The 24,820-nt window shown below is 39.2% G+C and overlaps 1 protein-coding gene across 5 annotated transcripts in view; it reads left to right on the forward strand.

Moving 5' to 3' along the window:
• Positions 1-24,820, forward strand: part of LOC134350746 (cyclin-dependent kinase-like 4) — a 74,694-nt gene that overhangs the window by 29,559 nt on the left and 20,315 nt on the right. For 2 of the 5 annotated variants that reach the window (XM_063056378.1, XM_063056379.1), the window contains exons 6-9: positions 2,606-2,806; positions 2,901-2,989; positions 6,622-6,678; positions 19,330-19,464. In XM_063056378.1, coding sequence (XP_062912448.1) covers positions 2,606-2,806; positions 2,901-2,989; positions 6,622-6,678; positions 19,330-19,464 — 482 coding nt within the window. Of the gene's footprint in view, positions 1-2,605; positions 2,807-2,900; positions 2,990-6,621; positions 6,679-19,329; positions 19,465-22,347; positions 23,006-24,820 lie in introns of those variants that run through there. The other 3 variants (XM_063056381.1, XM_063056380.1, XM_063056382.1) reach the window with 3 other exon arrangements.

Raw genomic sequence — 24,820 nt, forward strand, 5'->3', positions numbered from 1 at the left:
TCCATGGAGGGGAGACTGGTTTCTGTGCTGTGCCGAGCTACGTCCTCAACTCTGCAGTCTCTTGTACTCTTGAGCAGAATAAGACTGCACACAGGGAGGCTTTAGCCTGAGTGCCTGTGCTGTCTGGAATAGTCAACTCTCTTATAGTCTTTATCCTAGTTGAAGGACTCGTTGAAAAGCTTTGTACAATATGTAACCAAGTCAGAGAAAAGAGGGCAATCTTGGCTGACTTTGAACAGTAGGGTCATAAACAGGAAGTCTGCTGTAGAACAGCTGTGACTGTTATGCTTTATAACTTCAAAGCATTAAACTAATTCAAAGGAAGGCATGGGAATCTGAAATGTGAGTCTAACTTTGAGTTTACTTGAAGTGAGGCATGCACATATGTATACATACAACCCAAAATGAATTACTTAAATGAACATGAATGCTTAATCAACCAATATATATGCACAAGATTGTTCAAATATTACTGAAATATTAAATACACATGACCCATCTATTCTCACAAGGCTGCTGTGACAGCCAGTTTACTGATGCGTCTTCTGACTTATTCAGCCACATGGATAATGCAGGTGAAGTCAGCATGCAGAACCACCCCCTGCCGTAGTGCTAAAAGAGCACTAGCTGTTTCCTCTTCAGATCAGGCACATAGAATGCATAAAGGACACAATATGCAAAAGATGATTGGATTAAATTTGACAGTTCGGGGTCTTTTATGGAAATCCCATGATTGTCCCAGTTTAATGTATGGAATATGACTGCCTTTGTGAGCTCTTGCCGTGCATCTGGGGGCTGGGAGTGGAGGGAGGAAATTGTTGTGATCTACTGCCTTTAATAACCCCCAGGTTAAACAAATAGGAAACTACTTTTAAGTCAGAAAGTCCCGAGAGCATCCTAGAGGAATAATGTGGAATCTTCACTGTTAGACTCCATGACGCTGGCCTAGGTAGAATCAGATCCCTTAGCAACAAGTATTAAATAGGAGTAAGAGTATTACAGTGTATTCCTTGAGCCTGCTTTACCATTCAATAAAATCGCGGCAACACCACTTTCCTATTCTCTCCCCATACCTTTCACTCCTTTATAGTTTGACTACTGTTTTGAATGTAATTAAAGACCCTGCGTCCAAAGTTCTGTGAGGTAGAGAATTCTAAAGATTCAAGATCCATTTGGAGAAGAAATTACTCATCTCCATCTGAAATGGGTGACTCTTTATTCTGAAACAATGTCCCCTATTTCTGGATATCCCTGTTCGGAGAAAAAGCCCATCAGCACCAGCCCTGTCAGTCCCCTCAGAATCTTGTATGTTTCAATAAGATTACTTATTTTTACTCCCAAAACGAACTGGCCCAATCTGTGTAACCTTCATTTTGTACATTGATCCCTTCATCTCATGAATCAACCTAGTGAACATTTTCTGCAGTGCCCCAATCCCAACACATCAAATTTTAAAATATGGAGTACTTGAGCTGTGGTTTCAGTGGAGCTCTGTAAATTCCATATCCATTGCAAAAGGGCTAACATGAGGAAGTGGAATGGCAGGTTAGTAAGTTTGCAAGTGATATGAAGGTAGGTGATGTTGTGAATAGTGTAGAAGATTACAAAGGTTACCGGGGAGATTGATAGAATGCAGAACTAGCTGAGAAGTGGCAGATGAAGTTCAGTCTGTAAAAGTGTGAAGTGATTCACTTTGGAAGATCAGACTTGAAGGTAGAATGCAGGGTTAATGGCAGGATTCTTAACAGTGTGGTGGAGCAAAGGAATCTTGGGTTCACATCCATAGATTCCTCAAGGTTGCAGTGCAATTTAATTGGGTCGTTATGGAAGTATATGGTGGGTGGGTCCTCAACAGTCAGGAGATTGAGTTCAAGACCGTGAGCTAATATTACTTTAAGATATTTGTAGGAAAGTTTAGGGGTGTGTCAGAGGTAGTTTTTTTTTGCACAGAGAGTGGTGGGTGTGTGGAATGTTATGTCAGGTGATTGGAGATTTGGAACATTTATGAGACTTTTAGATACGCTTATGGATGAAAGTAAAATGGAGGTCTATGTGGGTGGGAAGGGTTAGATTTATCTTGGATTAAGATAGTATTAAGCCTTTAGCATGCTAACTTGTTGTATTTTATGCACTAGGACTCTCTGAACCTTTTGTTCTGCAATATTTTGGAGTTTAATTGCATTTAAATAATAATTCATTTTAAAATTCTCCCAACATGGATAATCTCACATTTTCATATGTCAGCTTCTTATCTAAGATCTAAGATCTTTGCAGGATTTTCAACAAATGCAAACCCCTGCCTTACTTTCCAGGTAAGAACTACTCATCTAGTCAAGGTCCATGCCCTTCTTGAAAAGCATTTCATGTCTAGTTTGTGAGAGAATCATCAATAATGCATAATGTTCTAACAGATATTCACCTCTAAATGTAACCATGTGATACACATGCAGATTCAAAAATCAATCTGCTGAAGTGTGTTGTATGCTTCCAAAGTTACATTCATGGACTGAGTTCCATCAGAAAATGCATTAAAACATTTTGCTATGTTAAATAATTTTTAGACCTTTTTTATTAGTGAATATATTCATTTTATACTTCCCTGCAGCAACTCCAAGAGATGCTCACACAGACAATGTAGCGACCCGGTGGTATCGAGCACCCGAGCTACTTGTGGGAGAAACACAATATGAGGCTGCAGTGGATATCTGGGCGCTAGGTACTATCTTTGCAGAGCTCGTATCTGGACAGGTATTGTGGCCTGGGAAATCAGACATAGACCAAATCTGCCTGATAATAAAGACTCTGGGTAAACTAATGATCAATCATGTAATTACTTTCTGTTAACATGTCAGCATTTTATATATACTGTACATATTACATAATTTACATTTTTTTGCTAGGTAAACTTATCCCAAGACATGAGCTTGTATTCCAGAGTAACCAACTTTTCTTGGGAGTTTGTATACCTGAGCCAGATCCTGAAGATATGGTAGGTTTGTAGCATAGAAATTATTTTGGTCTGAACACTCTGCAGCACCTTACCTTGATGCAGATTTTAAAGTAGTCAAGGTGGATTTTTATTTAAAAGACATTGCTTTATTGCAAAGTGCTGTGCACCATCAAAATACCCGAAGGATCTTTGTACAGCTAATATTGTTTAGCCAGCAACCTATGACAGCAGGGCTTCAGCTGTCAAAGGACGCCACACCGTTTGCTGCAAACAGGCTCCCAGGCGTTGAAGAGAGAGGCAGGAGAGGGGAGGGTGCAAGCTGCCTTCTTTACATAGAGAAATATTGAAAGAACTATTACTGGCAAATGTGACCTTACAAAAATTGAGATGGTAAGATATGTACACTTGCTGAAACATTACACAGTAATGTGTGAACATGCTCTATGGTGACAGATGAATGCATTGTGCAGCTAGTCCTTATTTTAATCCAGAGTACCGACTACAACGTGAAGAAAGATGACAAATCATTGAAAGATACTGTAGCTGTTAAGTCAATTGCTGTCATCATAACTAAAGGTAAGGCCATTTCTCAGCTTTGGAAAAAGCACTGTTGCCATTGATCGGGGAGGCACAATCGTCAACTATTACGTCAGGGCTCTTTTTTTATTCATTCATTCCTGAGATGTGGACATTCACTAGCAAGGTCAGCATTTACTGTTCAGCTATTGCCTGTGAGATGAGGGGAAACTTAAAAATCAAATCACATTGGTGGCTAGAGTGGGAAGGACGGAGGTGTCCTTTCCTGAAGGCTTTTAACGAATCATTAAAATTTCACTAGAAAAGGGTCTTTGGCCGGTATCTCTGATGGATACTGATGATTCAGTTAGGAAAGGTCATGTATAACTTGTGAAATAATAGCCCAAGACTTTAATATTGAAGTAGCCTCAAGCTCTGTTACTATAATAACAAGAATTACTTGGATTGAATTTGTGATTTTTGTTCAAAGGGAAATATTCTATGCCCTCAAATATTATTTACAGAGTGCATTACCATTCAGAATAATACATTCAAGAACATTGATCCCTTGGAATCAATGGTTTGTGAGTTACTAAAGTGCAGTTCTGCAATTTTAAGACAATTCTTACTTGCTTTTGCTTGCTTTGTCACCAGTGGAGAATGGAAAAATACCAAGGTCTCTTGAAGATTAAATTCTTATCAGAAATTAAAAGATAATCCAAAAAGAACATTATTTATGTAATGCTCTGGTTCATATTTTTACTGTTATGCTGTATGCATTTCACTTAGCAGTTCTGTAAGAGCGGTCTGTTCTGATTTCAGCCTGTTTGGGTTACTGTTGAAGATAAGGGGTGAGGAGAAATGTGTGCCATCCAATTAGGATGGTTGAATTAGCGTGAGGTTTTCTTAGTGAGGGATAATAAGGTTGGTCTTGGGCTTATGCTTGGCGGGAGATGGAGAGAGAAGATGCTGGGGAGAACCGGTAGGAGATCTGTTTTTTTAAGATGGATTGCGAGCGATGTTCGGAAGGCGGTATGGGAATTCACGTTGACTGAGGGCCCAGCGTGTGAGTGACAGAGAAGTTCAAGATGAGCTCCAACTTGTGCACATTTGACTGTTTATTAAAATGGGCCCTTTTCTTTCTTGTTATTCTTTATTAACCCTTTAGTTAAGTTAAGATTCATAAATATAAGTCCTTTAATCGTATGCAGTGTAGTGTCTGAGATTTCATGGTACTAATTTGTAACAGAATAGCAAATTACACAGCATTCACACAAACCAGGGTTTGGGGTGGGACGAGCTATCTTAATCTCACGAGTTTGGTGGGACGTGAGAGTGTCTTCCTTAGACTTACACAGCCAAGGACACCAGGGTGTTTCATTTGATTGGGATAGAAACTGCTGTTCTGTGCACAATGTATATTACATGTTCTCAAACCTGTGACCTCTACCACCAAGAAGGGCAAGGACAGCTGGCACCTGGCAATATCACCATCTGCAAAGGAACGGCAAAGATTCAGGAAGGCAGTTTGCCATGACTTTTGTATGCTGGTCTTGCCATTGACACCTGGATTCTAAAAAAACATGTTTAAAAATGCAAGAAAACATTCTGACCTAACTTCCGCATTAAAAGAAAAGTAGAAACTAGTCATAGACCATAAATGATCTCTATAATGTAGTCTAAAGAGACACTTCTCCCTAGAGCAGTTGAGGTAGGAGCATGAAGCTCTGTTGATCCTGTCACAGTCCGGTTGGTTGACTCCTCATTTTCTTTTAATTCCCTTTTCCCCGTGTTCTACCGGGCTCCTTGATGAAGGCACCTGATTCTCATCAAAACGGGCAGCATAAAAACTCTGGCTTACATCTATTCAGGGCAATACCGTCACCTCAGCCAGCGCGGCAATGCATGTTCGGGGCCGCCGAGAATGGTGGATTCTAAGTTGCTTCGGTGGCTGGGGTTGCTTCGGGAATTCTGTCGCTTTGTGTCCAGCTAAGTGATTCCCGGCCATTTGCCGCTTCATGTGCTGCACCGTGTCAAGATACGAATTGTCTGCTGTTGTTTGGTATTGTCGTCTCGTGTCCAGCTGAGTTTTGCCGGCCGTTTGCCACTTCAGGTGCTACTCCGAGTCAAGATACGAATTGCCTGCTGTTTGTCTGCGCTATTCTGTGTCGAGATAAGGATTGCCAGCCATCTGCCTTTCTAGTTAATGGTCCATGGCAAGAGGAGTGTTGCCTGCTGCCTGTCTCCAGTTAGGAGTTCAGCTCCACCAATGTCTGGGGTCAAGGAGAGTTTGGCCTGCCTACTGCTCCTCTGTCCACCAGTGCTGTTTGTCTGTGTTTACGCTGTCTCTCGACCGCTGAGTGTTCTATATTCTAAGTTTCGTTCCTGTGCCGATTGCCTGTGTTAATTTCCCCCCGTGTTAACAGGAGCAGGGCATTCCGCCCTCTGTTCTTTCCCGGCCACGCTCATCCCCTGGTCCACATCCCTGCTCTGCCTAAGTCCCGCCATTAAACACCAGAGTCTTGCTGTAGTGACCCAGGTTCGATCCCTGGTCCAGCTTCGCTCACTCCTTGGCTCCCCTCGGCCTTCCTTGCAACGATTAATAAGCACAGTTCTGTTAATGCTACCTACGTGTCGGTGTCCTGCACTTGGGTTAGCTTCCACCGTCCCTGTAACAGATCCTGGAAGGATATGATCTGTGAGAGTCAGCTCTTCTTTGCCTCCTTCATCAGGTTCTCTGTCCATGACCATAGTCAGTGCCAATAACTAATTTTCTCATCTTCCTGGGAGATAACAAGGGCAACCTGAAAAGTTTATTCAATCAATGTAAGTAGTTTCCAAGTGGTGAAATGGCAATGGAGGTTATTAAAAGTTCCACAAGTGATTGAGATAAAATTTTAAAATGACTAAGCATCTATGAGATGCAGTGTAGCAGAGCGTAGACGTTGTGTGAACTTAAGCTGCCCTTGTCATTAAACTTCGGAAAAGCTTCACTAAATTTTAGTTAACAGTTAGTTAGTAACAATCAATTATTAGTGTTGATAATTGATGATATTAAGGATATTAAGGATCGATGATATTAAGTGCAGTAATTTCACAATTAGATTGTCTTATTAGTATGTTCATAATTTTATAGAATATTTCCATTTTTGTAGGAGCCCCTCGAAGAGAAGTTTCCAAACTTAAATCCTCGTGCTCTGGCTTTCATGAAGGTGAGAAACATGTACAATCTATGTTTTTGTTTTACTGTTTTATTTACTTTTAGATATTTAAGCCTACAAATTGGTTGCCAACCTAAACTGGCCCTATGTATAGAAGCAATACCCAGTGGGTATCTCTGTAGAAATCAAGAATTTAGCTAAAACGGAATTAGAACAGTTTTAGGAGACACAAAAGAGTGCAGATGCTGATATCCAGAGCAATACATAAAAACAAATGTCTCTCCACAGATGCTGCTTGAGATCTTCCAGTTTTTGTGTGTGTGTGTGTGTGTGTATGTGTGTTAGACTAGTTTTAAGGTGCTTTATGCCAAGAATAAAGTGCAAAAGGAAATTATGCAGCTTCCACCCAATGCAGGAACCTCACCCAATTTAATACAGCATCCAATAATTTGCTACATAGTTGTTTAAGAAGATATCAGCCTTGAAAGGCACACTCCCCATTCCTTCCTAGCGTGTCGCACCAGACAGTCAGCCATTCTTGTCTGCAACGTAGTGTCAGGATCGGTCTCCTTTCGGATTAACCAGGTCACGGTATGAACATTCCTGACTCGACCCTTGTTTTTTACAAGGCCGAGTAGCTAGCTTGACGCTCAACCCGGCACGGATGGAAAGTGTGCTCCCCGTGACAGCCAGAGACACATAATATCCACCAATGGAGAAGAAAAGTCAGAGAAATAGAGATACAGAGATCCTATATTTTTGTATAAATATCAGGAAGTGGGTGCTTTGTGCTGGGGGTCATAGGGACCCACCAGAACCACCACAGGAAGAGCCTGGTATGTTAAGAGACAATTTGTCCTTGTTCCAAGATTCTGTATTTGTAATTGGTAATTAATTTATTATTGTTGCATGTACTGAGATAGAGGGAAACATTTTTGCTTAATGCCATCCTGACAGATAATTCCATCTGATAGGTACATTGATGTAGTTTAAAAATTCACAGAATGCAGAATACAATGTCACAGTTACAGGAAAAAGTTCTGTGAAGGTAGACAAGTGCAAGGGCCAGGGAGAGATTGAATAGGCTGGATTTATTCATTGGCATGTAAGAGGTAGAGAGGTGATCTTTTAGAGATTTATAAGAATTTGAGGTGCATAGACAAGATAGATAATCTGTCTATTTCCTGGGTAGGGAAATCTAGAAATAAGGGTCACATGTTTAAATTGAAGGGGAGAAATTTAAAGGAGATCAAAGTGGTAGGATTTTCACACAGAGACTGGTGGTTATATAGAATGTGCTGCCAAAGGGGTGATTGATTTAGATACAATTATAATATTTGCAAGGTATTTAGACAGGTGCTTCAATGGAAAGTCATAGAGAGGTATGTACCTAATGCAGGAAAATAGGATTGGGATAGATGGGCAAAAAATAGTTTGGCACGCATGGAGTGAACCAAGAGGGCCTGCTTTTGTAGGGCTTTCCTAGGTGATTACTTGTGAAATATATCGGTGTTAAGGTTTGGAGAGTGGAATGGATTGCTTTCGATGGCAGACTATAATGTTGCAGCTTCTTAATGGAAAGAATTTCTCTGTTTGGATTCCATTCTTGTCTCTCCAGTTAATGTCACCCCCCCAAACACACACACCGCTGTTAGGGGATAGGGAATGTAGCTGGTGGTGCTCTTTTGGCTCTTCTCACTCTTGCTGGTTTCCAGACTGCACCTCACACCTTCCAGCATTATAAGGGAGTGGAAACTTCTCCTGTTGTTGCAAAGTTCAGGTTACCTACAGTCAGCTGAGTGTGGTCATCAGGCTGTTTGCAGTCTTGGAAATCACAGTGCCAGCTCCACATAAGTATGGGTCTGAGTAACCTCTCTGATCCTGCAGTGACTGTCAAATTTTAAATATATGGGAGATCTGCCTTGCTTGGTTGGACGGATCCTGTGGTGAGGAAACCAAGAGTGGATGCACTCTTTATTCTTAAGGAAGCAGTGTAATTAACAGAACATGGGGAAATCTTCCTGAAGCATTTCACACATCTCAGGGATGGCAGCCTGGGAAAACCTGGAAAAGTGTTTGTTCATCACAGGTCTGTACAGGAACAGATTATCTGTGGGTGGGAATATCTTTGCCTCCTGCCTCTTGCTCCAGGGTCCTCTATTTAGTCTGCATGACCAGTCATTATCATAATGACATCACAGGAATGAATGAACCCATAAACACTACCTCAGTACTTTTCCCCATCTTTTTTCATTACTCTTTAATTAAAAAATATACATACACACACGCACACATTGATGATATTAAACCTTTTCAAGTCTTTTTATTATTATTATCCAAAATTAACATGACTATGCCGAAGAAAGCAACACTTACAATGTCCCAAGAAAAAAAAATTTAAAGATTGAAAAAATTCTGGTGATAAAAAAAAACTCTACTAAGCAAGAAAAAGTGAGAGAAAAGAACCCCATTAGGGGTTCAACTCCGGACCATGCATCATACAGAAAGCTTCTAAAGATAAACATCAAACTGCCAACAAAAAAGAAGTACCAAGAATTTACATTTAGATTGTGAAGGAAATCTATCAATTTACTCAAATGATAATAATGAGCAAATGAACCCTATCTTTTCTCAAAATCAAACATAGGTTCAAAGGTTCGACTTATAATTTTCTCCAAACTAAGGCATAGCATCACTTGAAAGAACCATTGTGACAAAGCGGGAGCCGATGTATCCTTCCACTTCAACAAAATGGCCCTCCTAGCTTTCAATGTAACAAATGCAATAACATGTTGGTCAGACAAGGAGATATCACGGATATGTTGAGGAATTATTCCAAAAAGCACAGTTAATTTGCTAGGTTGTAAATTAATTTTAAGTGCTTTAGAAATTGTCGAAAAAACTGACTTCCAGAGCTGTTCCAGTATAGAACAGGACTAAAACATGTGTGTCAGTGTAGCTGTCTCAGTTTTACATCTATCACAACATCTAACAACATTAGGGAATATTTTAGACAATCTCTCCTTTGTCAAATGGTAACGATGTACAATTTTAAATTGAATCAGTGAATGACTAGCACAGATTGGAGAAGAGTTAACCAGATTCAGAATCCGCGTCCAATCCTCCGTCATAAAAGTCAAATTGATTTCCATTTCCCAATCTTGTTTAATCTTAAATAAAGGATGCTTATCCCATTGTAATATTAAATTATAAATTCTTCCAATGGAACCCTTCATCGAAGGGTTCATACTCATAATAGTATCTAACAGGTCAGCATACTTTACACTTTATTGTCGCCAAACAATTGATACTAGAACGTACAATCATCACAGCGATATTTGATCTGTGCTTTGTGCTTCCTGGAGTACAAATTGATAGTAAATATTAAAAACTTAAATTATAAATCATAAATAGAAAATAGAAAAGGGGAAGTAAGGTAGTGCAAAAAAAACTGAGAGGCATGTCCGGATATGTGGAGGGTACAGCCCAGATCCGGGTCAGGATCCATTCAGCAGTCTTATCACAGTTGGAAAGAAGCTGTTCCCAAATCTGGCCGTACAAGTCTTCAAGCTCCTGAGCCTTCTCCTGGAGGGAAGAGGGATGAAAAGTGAGTTGGCTGGGTGGGTTGTGTCCTTGATTATCCTGGCAGCACTGCTCCGACAGCGTACGGTGTAAAGTGAGTCCAAGGCTGGAAGGTTGGTTTGTGTGATGTGCTGGGCTGTGTTCACGATCTTCTGCAGCTTCTTCTGGTCTTGGACAGGACAACTTCCATACCAGGTTGTGATGCACCCCAGAGGAATGCTTTCTACGGTGCATCTATAAAAATTAGTGAGGGTTTTAGGGAACAGGCCAAATTTCTTTAGCATCCAATATGTAAGGAAAATTACTAAAATATTTTTGTAAGAAATGTCTAACTTGAAGGTATTGTAAGAAGTGTGAGTATGAAAGAGAATATTTATCAACTAATTATTCTTTAAATAAATCCAAAAAGGAATAAATAACTTTATTTTTCCAAAGTAAAAAAACTGGATCACTCAAAGAAGGCTTAAAAAAGTAATTTTGATAAATTAAACTACAAAGTTTAAATTTTTTAAGATTAAAAAAATTGCGAAACTGGAGCCAAGTTTGTAAAGAATGCTTAATCACAGGGTATAAGTTTAAATTAGCAACTTTAGCTAATTGTATAGGTAAAGCAGCTCCTAATAATGAGGTTAAATAAAACTGTTTCACAGCTTTTGATTCCAAGTCTACCCAAATTGGCCGATCATTCTTATCAACCCAATGTAACCAAAAGGACATGTATCGCACATTAACAGCCCAGTAATACATTCTTAAGTTAGGCAAAGCAAGACCTGCATCCTTTTTCAACTTTTGTAAGTGACATTTACTAATTATTGGTCTTTTATTATTCCAAATAAAAGATAAAATAATAGAATCAATCTGATCAAAAAACTTCTTAGTCAAAAAAGGGATATTCTGAAATAAATATACACATTTTGGTAAAATCATCATTTTGACTATGTGGATGGGATCAATAAGTGAAAATGTAAGTGGACTCCATCTACTAAATAAATACTTCATAGAATCTACCAAGGGAACAAAATTGGCTTTATAAAGATCCTTATATTTTTTAATGATTATAACACCTAAATATCTGAAAGAATCTGTGACTTTGAAAGGAGTATTATCATATATAGAAACAGATTCATTTAAAGGAAACAATTCACTTTTACTAAAATTTATTTTATATCCTGAAAAAGCTCCAAATTCATTAGATAATTTTAGCAAGGCAGGAATAGATTCCTCGGGATTACATATATAAACCAATAAATTGTCAGTGTAAAGAGAAATCTTATGAATGGTCTCATTCACAAAAATATCCCATAAATATCTTTAGCTTCACGAAGAGCAATAGCAAGGGGTTCTAATATTAAATTAAATAACAAAGGACTTAATGGACAACCCTGTCTTGTCCCCCGTGAAAGCTGAAAAAAGGAGACCTACAGTTATTAGTAATAACAGTAGCAATAGGAGTTTTATATATCATTCTAATCCAATTATTAAAATTAACACCAAAGCCAAACTTCTCTAAAACATTAAATAAATATTTCCATTCAACTCGATCAAACGCTTTTTCAGCATCCAAAGAGACAATGCATTGTGGAGTTTTAAAAGAGGACGAATATATAATGTTAAATAATCTCCGAACATTTGAAAAAGAATAATGACTGTTTATAATCCCTGTTTGATCTTTAAAAATAATTTTACCCAAAATATTCTCCAACCGATTGCCCATTATCTTTGACAGAATCTTAGCATCGACATTCAATAAGGAAATAGGTCTATATGAGGCACAATCAGCAGGATCTTTATTCTTTTTAAGAATTAAAGAAATAGAAGCCTCATAGAAAGTAAAGGGTAAATCACCTTTCACAAAAGAATCCTTAAGCATTTCCAACATATACTTAGAAAGCAATTTTCCAAATTTTTAAATAAAATTCTACAGGATAGCCATCAAGTCCAGGGGCCTTACCAAATTGCATTGAAAAAATAGCTTTATGAATTTCGGCTTCAGTAATTTGGGCATCAAGAATTTTTTGATCCTCAACGGAAATTTTAGGAAAAGCAATCTTTTGTAAGAAAGCATTTATTTTAGAGGAATCTACTGGACATTGAGATTTATAAAGTTCAGTATAAAAATCTTGAAAAATCTTATTAATTTCTTCATATTCCCAAGCTAGGGTACCATCTTTCCTACGGATTTTAAAAATTTGCATTTTGGCTCTAGCCGTTTTTAATTGAGATGCAAGCAGTTTATTATTTTTATCTCCAAACATATAAAATTGGCTCTTTAACTTAAGCAAATAGCCTTCAATAGGATGAGTTAATAATAGGTTATATTGTGATTGAATTTCCACCCTTTGTTTGAATAAATCAATATTAGGGGAAATTGCATAAATATTATCTAAGTCTTTAATTTGTTTTTAAATCTTTTCTAATTCTACTTTAACACGAGGAATTCTGCAGATGCTGGAAATTCAAGCAACACACATCAAAGTTGCTGGTGAACGCAGCAGGCCAGGCAGCATCTGTAGGAAGAGGTGCAGTCGACGTTTCAGGCCGAGACTCTTCGTCAGGACTAGCAGGACTAATTCTACTTTAGTCTGTTTTTTAAGCTTAGCTGAATAAGAAATGATCTGACAACGTAAAAATGCTTCAAATGTATCACATATGATTAAATTAGACGTACCCCCTATATCAGTAAAAAGAAAAAATTCTTTTATCTGGGTTTCAATAAAACTGACAAAGTCAGAGTTTTGCAATATTGCCTGAGACATGAGCCATGGTGAACCGGCAAGAATGACATAGTCAAATTCGAAAGACAAACTCAGAGGCGCATGATCAGATATAGCAATAGTGTCATATTCACAATTTTTAACACTAGGCAATAAATATGTGAAAAGAAAGAATATTCTCTGTTATCAGGGTGTAGATACCTCTATAATTTAATCAATCCAAAATCGGTCAAAAAGGAGTTAATAAGTGACGCGGAGCGATTTGGAAGTCGCTGATTGGTTGAGCTCTTGTCAATCATAATAATAATAAAATTCCACAGGGATCGCTCCCTACACGACTTCCTTGTCCATTCATCCCCCCCATCTCTTCCCACCGATCTCCCTCCCGGCACTTATCCTTGTAAGCGGAACAAGTGCTACACATGCCCTTACACTTCCTCTCTCACCACTATTCAGGGCCCTAGACAGTCCTTCCAGGTGAGTTGGCTGGGGCGATATACTGCGTCCGGTGCTCCCGATGCGGCCTCCTATATATTGGTGAGACTGTTTCGCTGAACACCTATGCTCTGTCTGCCAGAGAAAGCAGGATCTCCCAGTGGCCACACATTTTAATTCCATGTCCCATTCCCATTCTGATATGTCTATCCACGGCCTCCTCTACTGTCAAGATGGAGGCCACAATCAGGTTGGAGGAACAACACCTTATATTCCGTCTGAGTAGCCTCCAACCTGATGGCATGAACATTGACTTCTCTAACTTCCGTTAATGCCCCACCTCCCCTTCGTACCCCATCTGTTATTATTATTATTAATTTTTTTTCTCTCTCTCCTTTTTCTCCCTCTGTCCCTCTCACTATACTCCTTGCCCATCCTCTGGGCTTCCCCCCTCCCCCTTTCTTTCTCCCTAGGCCTCCCGTCCCATGATTCTCTCATATCCCCTTTGCCAATCAACTTTCCAGTTCTTAGCTCCATCCCTCCCCTTCCTGTCTTCTCCTATCATTTTGTATCTCCTCCTCCCCCTCCCACTTTCAAATCTCTTATTATCTCTTCTTTCAGTTAGTCCTGACAAAGAGTCTCAGCCTGAAACGTCGACTGTACCTCTTCCTATAGATGCTGCCTGGCCTGCTGCGTTCACCAGCAATTTTTATGTGTGTTGCTTGAAATTCCAGCATCTGCAGATTTCCTCATGTTTGCGGAGTTAAAATCCCCACCCATTATCAACATATATTCATTTAGATCAGGCAGTAAAGCAAATATCTTTTTTTTAAAAAAAAGGATTATCTAAGTTAGAACCGTACAAATTGACCAAAATAACTTTTCTGTTTTCAGATTACTCCTTTAACAATTAAAAATCTACCATTAAAATCTAACTGAATGCCCTCTTGAGTAAATATATTGGATTTGATAAAGATGGACATGCCCTTAGTTTTACTCTGAGAAGTGGAGTGAAACTGCAAACCATTCCACCATCCAAAAACTCTATTTTGATCTCCCACCCTGATATGTGTCTCTTGGGCAAAAATTATATCGATATAATTGGTTTATTGATTTTAAAAGTCTTTTTTTGTTTGATAGGGTGATTCCAACCACGTACATTCCAATTTATTACATTAATCCGTTTAAATACCATACTTTAATTTTATTCTACTTTACACATGCGCAGAGCACATACCAATACGGGATGATCAAAAATGGCGGCGATGAAGAATACAACCACATAGAAAACACGCATGCTCCGGAACCACCCAATGGGAAAAAACTCCTAACTCTAACCCCACCCTCCTCCCCCCAAAGCCCGAATAAAAGCAGGCACCCTATGATAGGGTACGAAGTCAGGAACTGCTCTGTCTGTACAAAAAACATTTAAAAAGATTCTCTCTCCCTCCCCCTAGTTAAAAAATGAAACCCACTGACCTTGTATGAGAAATGATAAAGTCTCAGCAAAGGAAAGTGTTTACATTCCAACATCTACAAACTATCCCGTGTTTATATTTAATCTTTTTTTTAAACAAGAAAGAATCAAAATAATGTTATCTCTTAAAAAGAAAAACCAGCACCATTTTTAAATTTAACATTAAATCCCTAAAAAAAGCTTTAAATTCAGTTATAAGACACTATAATAAAGCAGAAAAAAAGTTAATAGCATATTTAACCCAAGTAAATTTTCAAAAATACCAATTAATAGTATTATAAGTAATTGAACCGTCCCCTAAATATATATATAAAAAGAAGCCCCATTAGTAAGAAAAACTACCAATTAATTAAGAAAGAAACAAAAAAAACCCCATCAAACCAGATATTAGGTTAAAGGAACAAGTTCCTTTATCTTTTTTTCTCAGTCAAATGTCCGAGTAACCATTTAAACAGTCATACTTGAACCATAGATCTTCTTTCCAAAAAAAACCCAATAATATACAATAATGAACAAATCTCCTTATCTTCTTTTAATAGTCTCTCAGTGAAATATCCAAGTAACCTTCATAAATCTTCTTTCCAAAATGCCAATAATATACAGATAACCAACCAACCTTCCAGACAGTTCATTCGGTAGTGGCGGCAGGTATAGTTTGAACGAACTCCGGTGCAGCTTTTGGATCAAAAAATGTACGAGGAGGAGAGTTAGGAGGAAAAACTTGAATTCTTGTCTGGTAGCGTAAGGAAGGGAACAATTTCTTATTATATGCTTGTTTCATTACCAGAGCAAACCTTGATCTTTGTTCCATTACCTCCTTCGGATAATCCTCATAAAAACGGAGCTCAGATTCCTTAAATCTAAAAACTCTGTTTTCTTTCCTGTTGCATTATTTGATCTTTAATTTTAAAGTGATGAAAGCAAACCAAAACAGACCTTGGTTTATTTGGGTCTTTAGATTTCGAAGTAAAAGCTCTGTGTGCTCTTTCTATAGTAGGCGGCTGTGATAATATGGTAGGAAATAAGGTATGAAAAAGCTTACCAAAGTAAGCAGTTAAATCTCCATCTTCAGCTCCTTCTTGCAGCCCAACAATTGGTATATTCCTTCGGTGAGACCTAGTTTCCAGGTCTATAATCTTATTTTGATATCTTTCCAAACAAGTTGTAGCTTCAAACAATTTTTGCTTAGTTATCTTCAATTCCTTTTCGTGTGTAATAACTTGAGTTTCTAGGTCTTTAAGTTTTCCCAGAAATGACTTCATTTCATTACTATTCTTTTCCAGTTGGTCTTCAATTGACCCATTCTGATCTTTAATTGAATTCAGTGTCCAAACCATATCTTCAGCCCATGGTGGCATTTCATCAGATCTTTCCTTTTGCATCTTTCCTTTCCCATTACCTTTATCACTAGGTTCAGACAAGTTCTTCCCACTCCTCGTAGACATAGACATATTGTTCCCCCTCAAGAATCAGCAAGTAAAAATTTTAAATTCGAAGTTTAAACTAGGGGGAAAGGAACAAAACTAAGAGCAGCACAAAACTGCTGCTATCTCCATTTACAGACAGGTGCAGTCTCTCGATGATATTAAACCTGATTCTGATTCACTATTCAAGTACCCTTGCATATGTCAGAATAACATTTCCCACTCTTCATTTTCACACCATCTGTGATGCTTAGGTAGCCTGCAATAAGTTCTGAAGCTGTCTGGCTTAGTCTCCTGATGTCAGTAGAGTTGCTGCCAAATTGCAATCATTTAGGGCAATGTAATCTTGAGTTTAGTGTGAATGTTTAACAAAGCACCTGTATTGGGGAAAGGAATTGTTGATGTTTCCGGTGGAAACGGCAGTTTCTGTTCTGCTGAAATTATTCCCTTGAGACTCACCACCCCCACACTGAGAAGCTGGGCTTTATGCCATTAATGAAGGTAAAGTTAGTGTGCTACATGTGGCATTATTAGTTGCCATTGGAACATTTCAGAATCAGAATCAGGTTTTTTTTAATCACTAACATACATCATGAAATTCATTGTTTTGCAGCAGCAGTACAGCGCAAGACATAAAGATACTATAAATTATAATAAAAATACCCTGCATATTATTAAAAAGATAAATAAGTAGTCCAAAAAGGGAACAAAAATAGTGAGGTCGTGTTCATGGGTTCATTGTCCGTTCAGAAATCTGATGGCGGAGAGGAAGAAGCTGTTCCTAAAATGTTGAGTGTGTGACTTTAGGCCCCTATACCTCCTCTCTGATGGTAGTAATGAGAATGGGGTATGGTCTGGGTGGTCGGGATCCTTAATGATGGATGCCATCTTTTTGAGGCATCAACTTTTGAAGATGTCCTGCATGGTGGGGAGGCTAGTGTCTGTTATGGACTTGGCTGAGTTTACAACCCTTTGTAGCCTTTTCTGATCCTGTCCAGTGGCCCCTTCATACCAGGCAGTTAAAATGCTCCCCACGGTTCAGCTGTAGAAATTTGCTAGAGTGACATACCAAATCTCCTTAAACTCCGAATGAAACCTAGCCGCTGGTATACCCTCTTTATAATTGCATCAATATGTTGGGCCCAGGATAGATGCCAGAGATGTTCACACCCGGGAACTTGAAACTGCTCTCCTTTCCACAGCTGACCCCTCAATAATGACAGGTGTGTGTTCCCTCAACTTCCCCTTCATCAAGTTCGCAATAAATTCTTTGTCTTACTGATATTGAGTGCAAGATTGTTGTTGTGAAACCACTCAACTAGCTGATCTATTTCACACCTGTATATCTCCTTGTCACCATCTGAGATTCTGTCGACGACAGTCGTGTCACTGGAAAATTTATAGATGGCATTTGAACTGTGTCTAGCCCCACAGTCATGGGTGTAGAGAGGGTAGAAAAGCAGGCTAAGCACACATCTTGGAGGTGTGCTGGTGTTGATTGTCAGTAAGGAGTGATATTTCCAATCTGCCCTGACTGTGGTTTCCTGATGAGGAAGTCAAGGATCCAGTTGAAGAAGCCCAGGTTTTGAAGCTTGTTGATTAGTACTGAGAGGATGATGGAGTTGAACACTGAGCTGTAATCAATAAACAGCAGACTGATGAGGGTATTGCTGTTGTCCAAGTGGTCCAAGGCCAAGTGGAAAGCTAACGAGAATGCATTAGCTGTAGGCCTATTGTGGTGGTATGCAAACTGCAGCTGGCCCAGGTCCTTGCTTAGAAAAATGCTAATTCTAGCCATGATCAACTCTATAGCACTTCATCACAAAAGATGTGAGTACAACTAGTTAATAATCATTGAAATAGTTCACCTACTCTTCTTGGGCACAGGTATGTTTGATGCCCTTTTGAAGCAGGTGGGAATCTCCAACTGCAGCAGTGAAAGACTGAAGATGTCCTTGAACACTCCAGCCAGTTGGTTGGCACAGGTTTTCAGTACTCTACCAGGTACAACGTCATACCCGATAGACATACCAGGTAGACATGCTAAGATGAATAACACTCAGAAATAAAAGTTGCTGGTGAATGCAGCAGGCCAGGCAGCATCTCTAGGAAGAGGTACAGTCGATGTTTCGGGCCGAGACCCTTCATCAGGACTAACTGAAAGAAGAGCTAGTAAAAAATTTGAAAGTGTGAGGGGGAGGGGGAGATCTGAAATGATAGGAGAAGACAGGAGGGGGAGGGATGGAGCCAAGAGCTGGACAGTTGATTGGCAAAAGGGATATGAGAAGATCATGGGACAGGAGGCCTAGGGAGAAAGGAAAGGGGGAGAGTGAAGCCCAGAGGATGGGCAAGGGGTATAGTGAGAGGGTCGGAGGGAGAGAAAAAGAATGTGTGTATATAAATAAATAAATAGCGGATGGGGTACGAGTGGGAGGTGGGTTGTATAAATAAAATAACGGATGAGGTACGAGGGGGAGGTGGGGTATATAAATAAATAAATAATGGAGGGGGTACGAGAGGGAGGTGGGGTATATAGATAAATAAATAACGGATGGGGTACGAGGGGGAGGCGTCCCCCTTTTCTTTCTCCCTAGGCCTCCTGTCCCATGATCCTCTCATATCCCTTTTGCCAATCACCTGTCCAGCTCTTGGCTCCATCCCTCCCCCTCCTGTCTTCTCCTATCATTTTGGATCTTCCCCTCCCCCTCCCACTTTCAAATCTCTTATTAGCTCTTCTTTCAGTTAGTCCTGACAAAGGGTCTCGGCCTGAAACGTCGACTGTACCTCCTCCTATAGATGCTGCCTGGCCTGCTGCGTTCACCAGCAACTTTGATGTGTGTTGCTTGAATTTCCAGCATCAGCAGATTTCCTCGTGTAACACTCAGAAATAACTGGTTTGATGCCCTATTTCCCGGTAGGCTCATTTTTACCTACAAATGATTACTGAAACAACCTAATCAAGGAAAAATCACTATTGAATAAAAGAAACTCTAATGGATCCAATTTCTCGGCATTACATTAATGAAATTGTTTATTGTGGTAGTGGTGACTTGTGTCCATTTTAATTTAGAGTTGTTTGAAAATGGATCCAGTGGACAGATGTAACTGTGAAGAGTTGATTGACAGCCCTTATTTTGATAAATATAGAGATGGAAATGAGAAATCCAAGCAGTGGCTTGATGGCCGGAATCAAAAAAGACAGCAGGTATATATTGCTGAGTTTACCATATAAGTTATACATCGACTATTTTAAAAATAAATGAAATGTGAATAAACTGAATTAAATTTAAATAACATGAAATAACTTTAAAGTCTTAAAATCAAATTTGAGGTAAAATTTTACTTTATGTGCCAAGGTCAGATGAGCCCATAATTTTGCTGAATGGCTGACCCCTAGGATGGGGTTGCATGGTCTATTCCTGCCTTTATTCCTTTTTCTTTTATATCTCATATTCTTATGTTACCAGATGGATGTTGTAAACAAGTCCAGCTTCCATGTTCTCCACCAGCAAAACTATTAACTGGCAATCAGCAATAGCTTTGGCTAACGTTTGCTATAACCTTTCCTTAGCTAGCCAATAGTACTTCAAGTTATAACACTACCACACCTGACTACCTCAATTGAGACCTAGTTCTTTGATTTGAGTAGCACAGTTAGACATGTAGCACTGATGCTAGCACTAAACATGGCTTTTTACTAAAGGTGTTATGATTTTTTTATACACAGCATATTGTGGCTAGCCTATTTATCACTTTACAAACAGGGCCTCTAATATATATTAAAAAAAAAGCATTTCTGTGGGCTTCTGTGAAATGTATTTGAAAAAAAATTAGAGATTGGCCCTAAGGAGATATTTGCCTAGAAACTGGGTCACATGACATGGGTTATTTTCAACGCTATGCAATTTTGCCTAGAATAGGTTATATTTGTAGAAAACTTTTGGGTCAAATCATATGAATGGTGACTTTTGACCAGAACCTACCTGTTGTGAGTCACCCATGTTATCATGGCATGATGATGTTATTTCTTTTTTTGGGCATTTCCAGCAAAATGTGATTTTATTCCCACAGAGCCAAATTGTAAATAATTAAAATATTTAAGGCCATCGGAAACAGAAACATGAAATAGGCCATTAGGCCCAGGTCAAAGAAGTCTGTCCATTTAGCAGACATTATTTCCCACTCATTAATCTATTAACTTGCCCAATTTTCTGTATGTCCTGTTACTATTTTTAAGCATATATTCTAGCATTTCCCTAGTGTTAATATGAAAACTGTCGCCCATTTCCTCATCACCTCTCTCATCACCAAATGCTGTGAACTCTCTCCTGAGCAAAAACATGAAGAGCTGCCTTGAAACCCTCCCACCCTTGACTTTAAATGACTGCTTCTCAGTCATTTCTACTTAACACCTCTGAAATGTTGGCCTTCTGTGACAGCCCAAACTACAGATCAATCACGTTTATGTCCAAAATATTCCTTCCACCACTGGCCACTGATGCAACTGAGCTTGTGGCTGACTTTCCAAGCCTATCCTCAGGAGAACAGTACAAAATATGTTAAAAAAAAAAGTAATGCTCATTCAGTTGCATCCATGTCTTTGGAGTTTTTTTTACCAGACAGTAGATGTGAAGAAGTTTTATTAAAGTTTGTGCTCTAAGGAGGATTCGTTAATCCAGCAATTTGGGGCTTTGGCAGTGCCAAACTGGTAGAATATTATTCATACTAGTACCCCAATCCAGTTTTAATTCATTTATTTTTGTGAAGTAAAGGTGTAATGTGATATTAGAATTGCACAGTGCAGGTCGACCTTCATTAATCCGACCACCTGTAATCCGGTTCCTTCGATAATCCGGCACTGATTATGCTTAATGCGATCCTTCTGTAATTCGGCATTTTCACTAATCCGGCACTCCTCAGGTCCCAATGGTGCCGGATTAGAGAAGGTCGACCTGCATTAACAATTTTTCTAGTGAAAATATGCTGCTTTAAACTTAGTCTCCTCATTGGTTTTAAAATGACTTTTGTTGCTGTGCATTATTGTCTCAAAAAGTTAGACTAAATGCAAATGAACAATCCAGCAGATTAATTATAAAACTTGAATTTTTACTATACTCCATGGAATCAATCAAATTGTAAGCTTTATTCTTTCAGTCGTGCTCTTATCTGTAATTTGTGCTGTATCAGGCAAAAATTCAAATTCAAAATTAACAATCTGCTTAAACTGTAGCAAATACTGATTCAAGTTGAAAGTAGTACTAACTAAATAACACAATGGTTCCATAAGGGCTTGGAAAGGATATGGGGGTATGGGGAGACCATTAATGAGACCATGTGGATTGGTGTTGCTCTGTAGGTCCTAAACACAGTGGCTTATTTTAGTTTAATTTCCAGAATTCTTCTTGACATCTCCAGATTTACCATCTGACAAAATTGGAAATTTGTTCCCACATGGCTGCTATCAGGAATTCTTGAGAACAATCCCCAGAATGCAATGGGAGAAAGAGATTTCAATCAAGGGATGACAGGTCTTAGCATTTCCTTTGAAATTTGAGGGAAATTTCTCCAATTGATTGGGCTGGGGCATCTCTCCACAAACAGAAGAAAATTTGTTAAGACTTACCTCATTATCTTCTGGTCAGTTTTTTCTCTCCATGTCGTTATACAACAGAGCACTATCAAGATGAGTCAAACTGAGTTTGTTGTCATGAATAAGTACAGTGAGGTACAGGTACAATGAAAACCTTGCTTGCAGCAGCATCACAGGCAAATAGATTCAGACAACACATAGAACAGAAGTTATACATGAATTATACTCCCCATAACAATAGCAATACTAGCTCTGGCTATTGCAGGTGACTTAGGGCCTTGTCTGCTTTTAGATGAAACTCTCTATAGTCTGACCTTCAGTATTGCTCTGGCTGAGAACCTGGAAATATTTCCATTTTTATGATTTTAATCAGTTTAGACTTCCTGCCCTTTAGGGGTTGGGTGGGGAATTACGGGATTAAAATCAAGGACCAAGTCTCACAAGATATACACTTCCGGTATGCTTATTCGCTTGTTGTGTCATTTTCTTTTACATTAGCTTCTGCCTCAGCTCTCTGGTAATAATGGGTCCCCTGCAGCAGACCCCAGAAAGCAGGTTCGTCAGCAGCAATACGATCATCTTCCAACCATCTAATAATCCCATCAAATTTCAGTGTGATTCTGAAATGAAGGAAATGCATAAATGAAATGTTTTCAGGAAAGATTTATATATGACTGAAGTGCTTTTATAGATGCTCCTGTGTGTTATGTTACATTCTGTAAATTTTATTCTTATTTTTATTCTCAACATCCTGAACAGATCTCATGTTTGTGTTTCTTAACTCAAAATATGGTTATTTTAAATATGGAATTAAAAGTTCGATTTCATTTCTTTGACAGAGGTGTGATATGCTTTTGTTTGTCTATGGGTTTGCTACTTGAGAATTGCCAGAATTTTTCAATGATGCTGCCTGACACCTTTTGGCAGTACAGTGTCCCCCGCTTTTCGAACGTTCGCTTTACAAAATCTCACTGTTACGAAAGATCTACATTAGTACCCTGTTTTCGCTTTCAGAAGGTGTTTTCACTGTTACGAAGAAAGGCAGCGCGCGATAAAAAATCAGTGCGCGAAAAAATCAGCGCGCAGTAAAAGGCAGCGCGTGCCCCGAGCAGGCGCTCTGCCCCGGATTCGGAACGGCATTGTTGAAACACGTTGCATTGAGCAGCCATTAGCAAGATGAGTTCTAAGGGTGTCGGAAAAGCCTGAAAGAGCTCGTAAGGGTATTACACTTAGCGTAAAACTAGACATAATTAGGCGTTTCAATCGTGGTGAACGAAGCAAGGACAAAGTGAGTTTGGCTTGTGGAAGTTGACGAAGATGATGTTGAAGAGGTTTTGGCATCCCATGACCAAGAACTGATAGATGAAGAGCTGATGCCTTTGGAAGAGAAAAAGATAACGATCGAAACTGAATACTGAAGGTGAAGCAACTGCGTGAGACTTTCGCTGCAATGATAAAGTATGACTTTAATCTTGACAGGGCACGTAGGTTTAGGGGATATTTGCAGGATGGTTTGAGTGCTTACAAACAACTGTATGATAGAAAAATGTGTGAGGCTCAGCAGTCAAGCAAGCCTTCTACATCAGCCACAGCAGACGACGAACCTCGACTTTTGACATCGAGGTAGGCAGACATAGAAGAGGATGAGCTGCCTGCCCTGATCGACAATGAGATGACACCCCCGTGTCCCACCACCCCAACACCCAGGCCCCGGACAGACACTGTACCGATTCGCGAAGAACGCGGTGGTAGCCGGGAGGCACACAGCACGTCTTTAAGAAAAAAGCCAAAATAAACATGCTAATTAATTAGGTGCCACCGACACATAATTAATTAGCACGTTTATTTTGGCTTTTTTCTTAATGATGTGCTGTGTGCCTCCCGGCTACTGCTGCGTTCTTTGCGGCAATGTATCGGGTCGGCGGCTCCGAGGGTGGGGGCCACCGCACCACCCAGCCGGCGACGACTTAGTCTAACACACCATCATCAGTGTGCTCGGCGCTGTTTTCCCAATTCCGGTAAGTGATACTACACTGTACATACATTATTTCTACTTTATATAGGCTGTGTATTTTTATGTGTTATTTGGTAGATTTGGCAGCTTCATAGTTTAAAGGTTACTGGAGAGCGCGTTTATGCCAACAGCGCTTGCGTGAGATTTTCGCTACGGAGATCTGTGCAGACAATTGTTGTAGAGAAGTATTTCTACTTTATATAGGCTGTGTATTTATCATAACATTCCTGCTTTTACTATATATTACTGTTATTTTAGGTTTTATGTGTTATTTGGCATGATTTGATAGGTTATTTTTGGGTCGGTGAAAGCTCACAAAATTTTCCCATATAAATAAATGGTAATTGCTTCTTTGCTTTACGACATTTCGGCTTACGAACCGTTTCATAGGAACGCTCTACCTTCGGATGGCGGGGGAAACCTTAAATATTTTTAATCAAATCAGTTAATTTTCCCAAAGATCGTGGAAGTCCGTTTTCAACCTGGAAGGTTTTTAAGGTAAAGGTAGGAACATGTATGTCAACCTGAAAACATGTTTAAAGCTTCAGGTAAATGTGACACTGGTTATCAAAGAATGCAGGAATTTGTTATAATATGTGGTAACAAGTTGTAAGCTGAAATTGAACAATATTTGATTCCTCCTTAGTGTGTGCATAAGGTTGTTACAACAAAATAGAGGTTGTAAGACATAATGTGTCTGTTTGGAATGTGGGAATGTTGTGAGAACGCAGTACAGAAGCACTGATACTCAGCCTTGACAGTAGGTAATAGTGTTGAACGAGTCTTTCTGCAGACGTGCTGTCTCTGTCTTTCGGATATGTACCTAGATCGAAGGTGACAAAGAGATAAGGGGATATAAACTGGTACCATGACTAAATGTAAAAATATTGGGTGGGAATTATGCTAAGTATTGAAAGGTATGAGAAGGGGTAATTTTGTGCAAGTTGGAATCTTGTC

Source organism: Mobula hypostoma, chromosome 8 (assembly GCF_963921235.1).
Source record: "Mobula hypostoma chromosome 8, sMobHyp1.1, whole genome shotgun sequence".
In the NCBI taxonomy this organism is placed as follows: Eukaryota; Metazoa; Chordata; class Chondrichthyes; order Myliobatiformes; family Myliobatidae; genus Mobula; species Mobula hypostoma.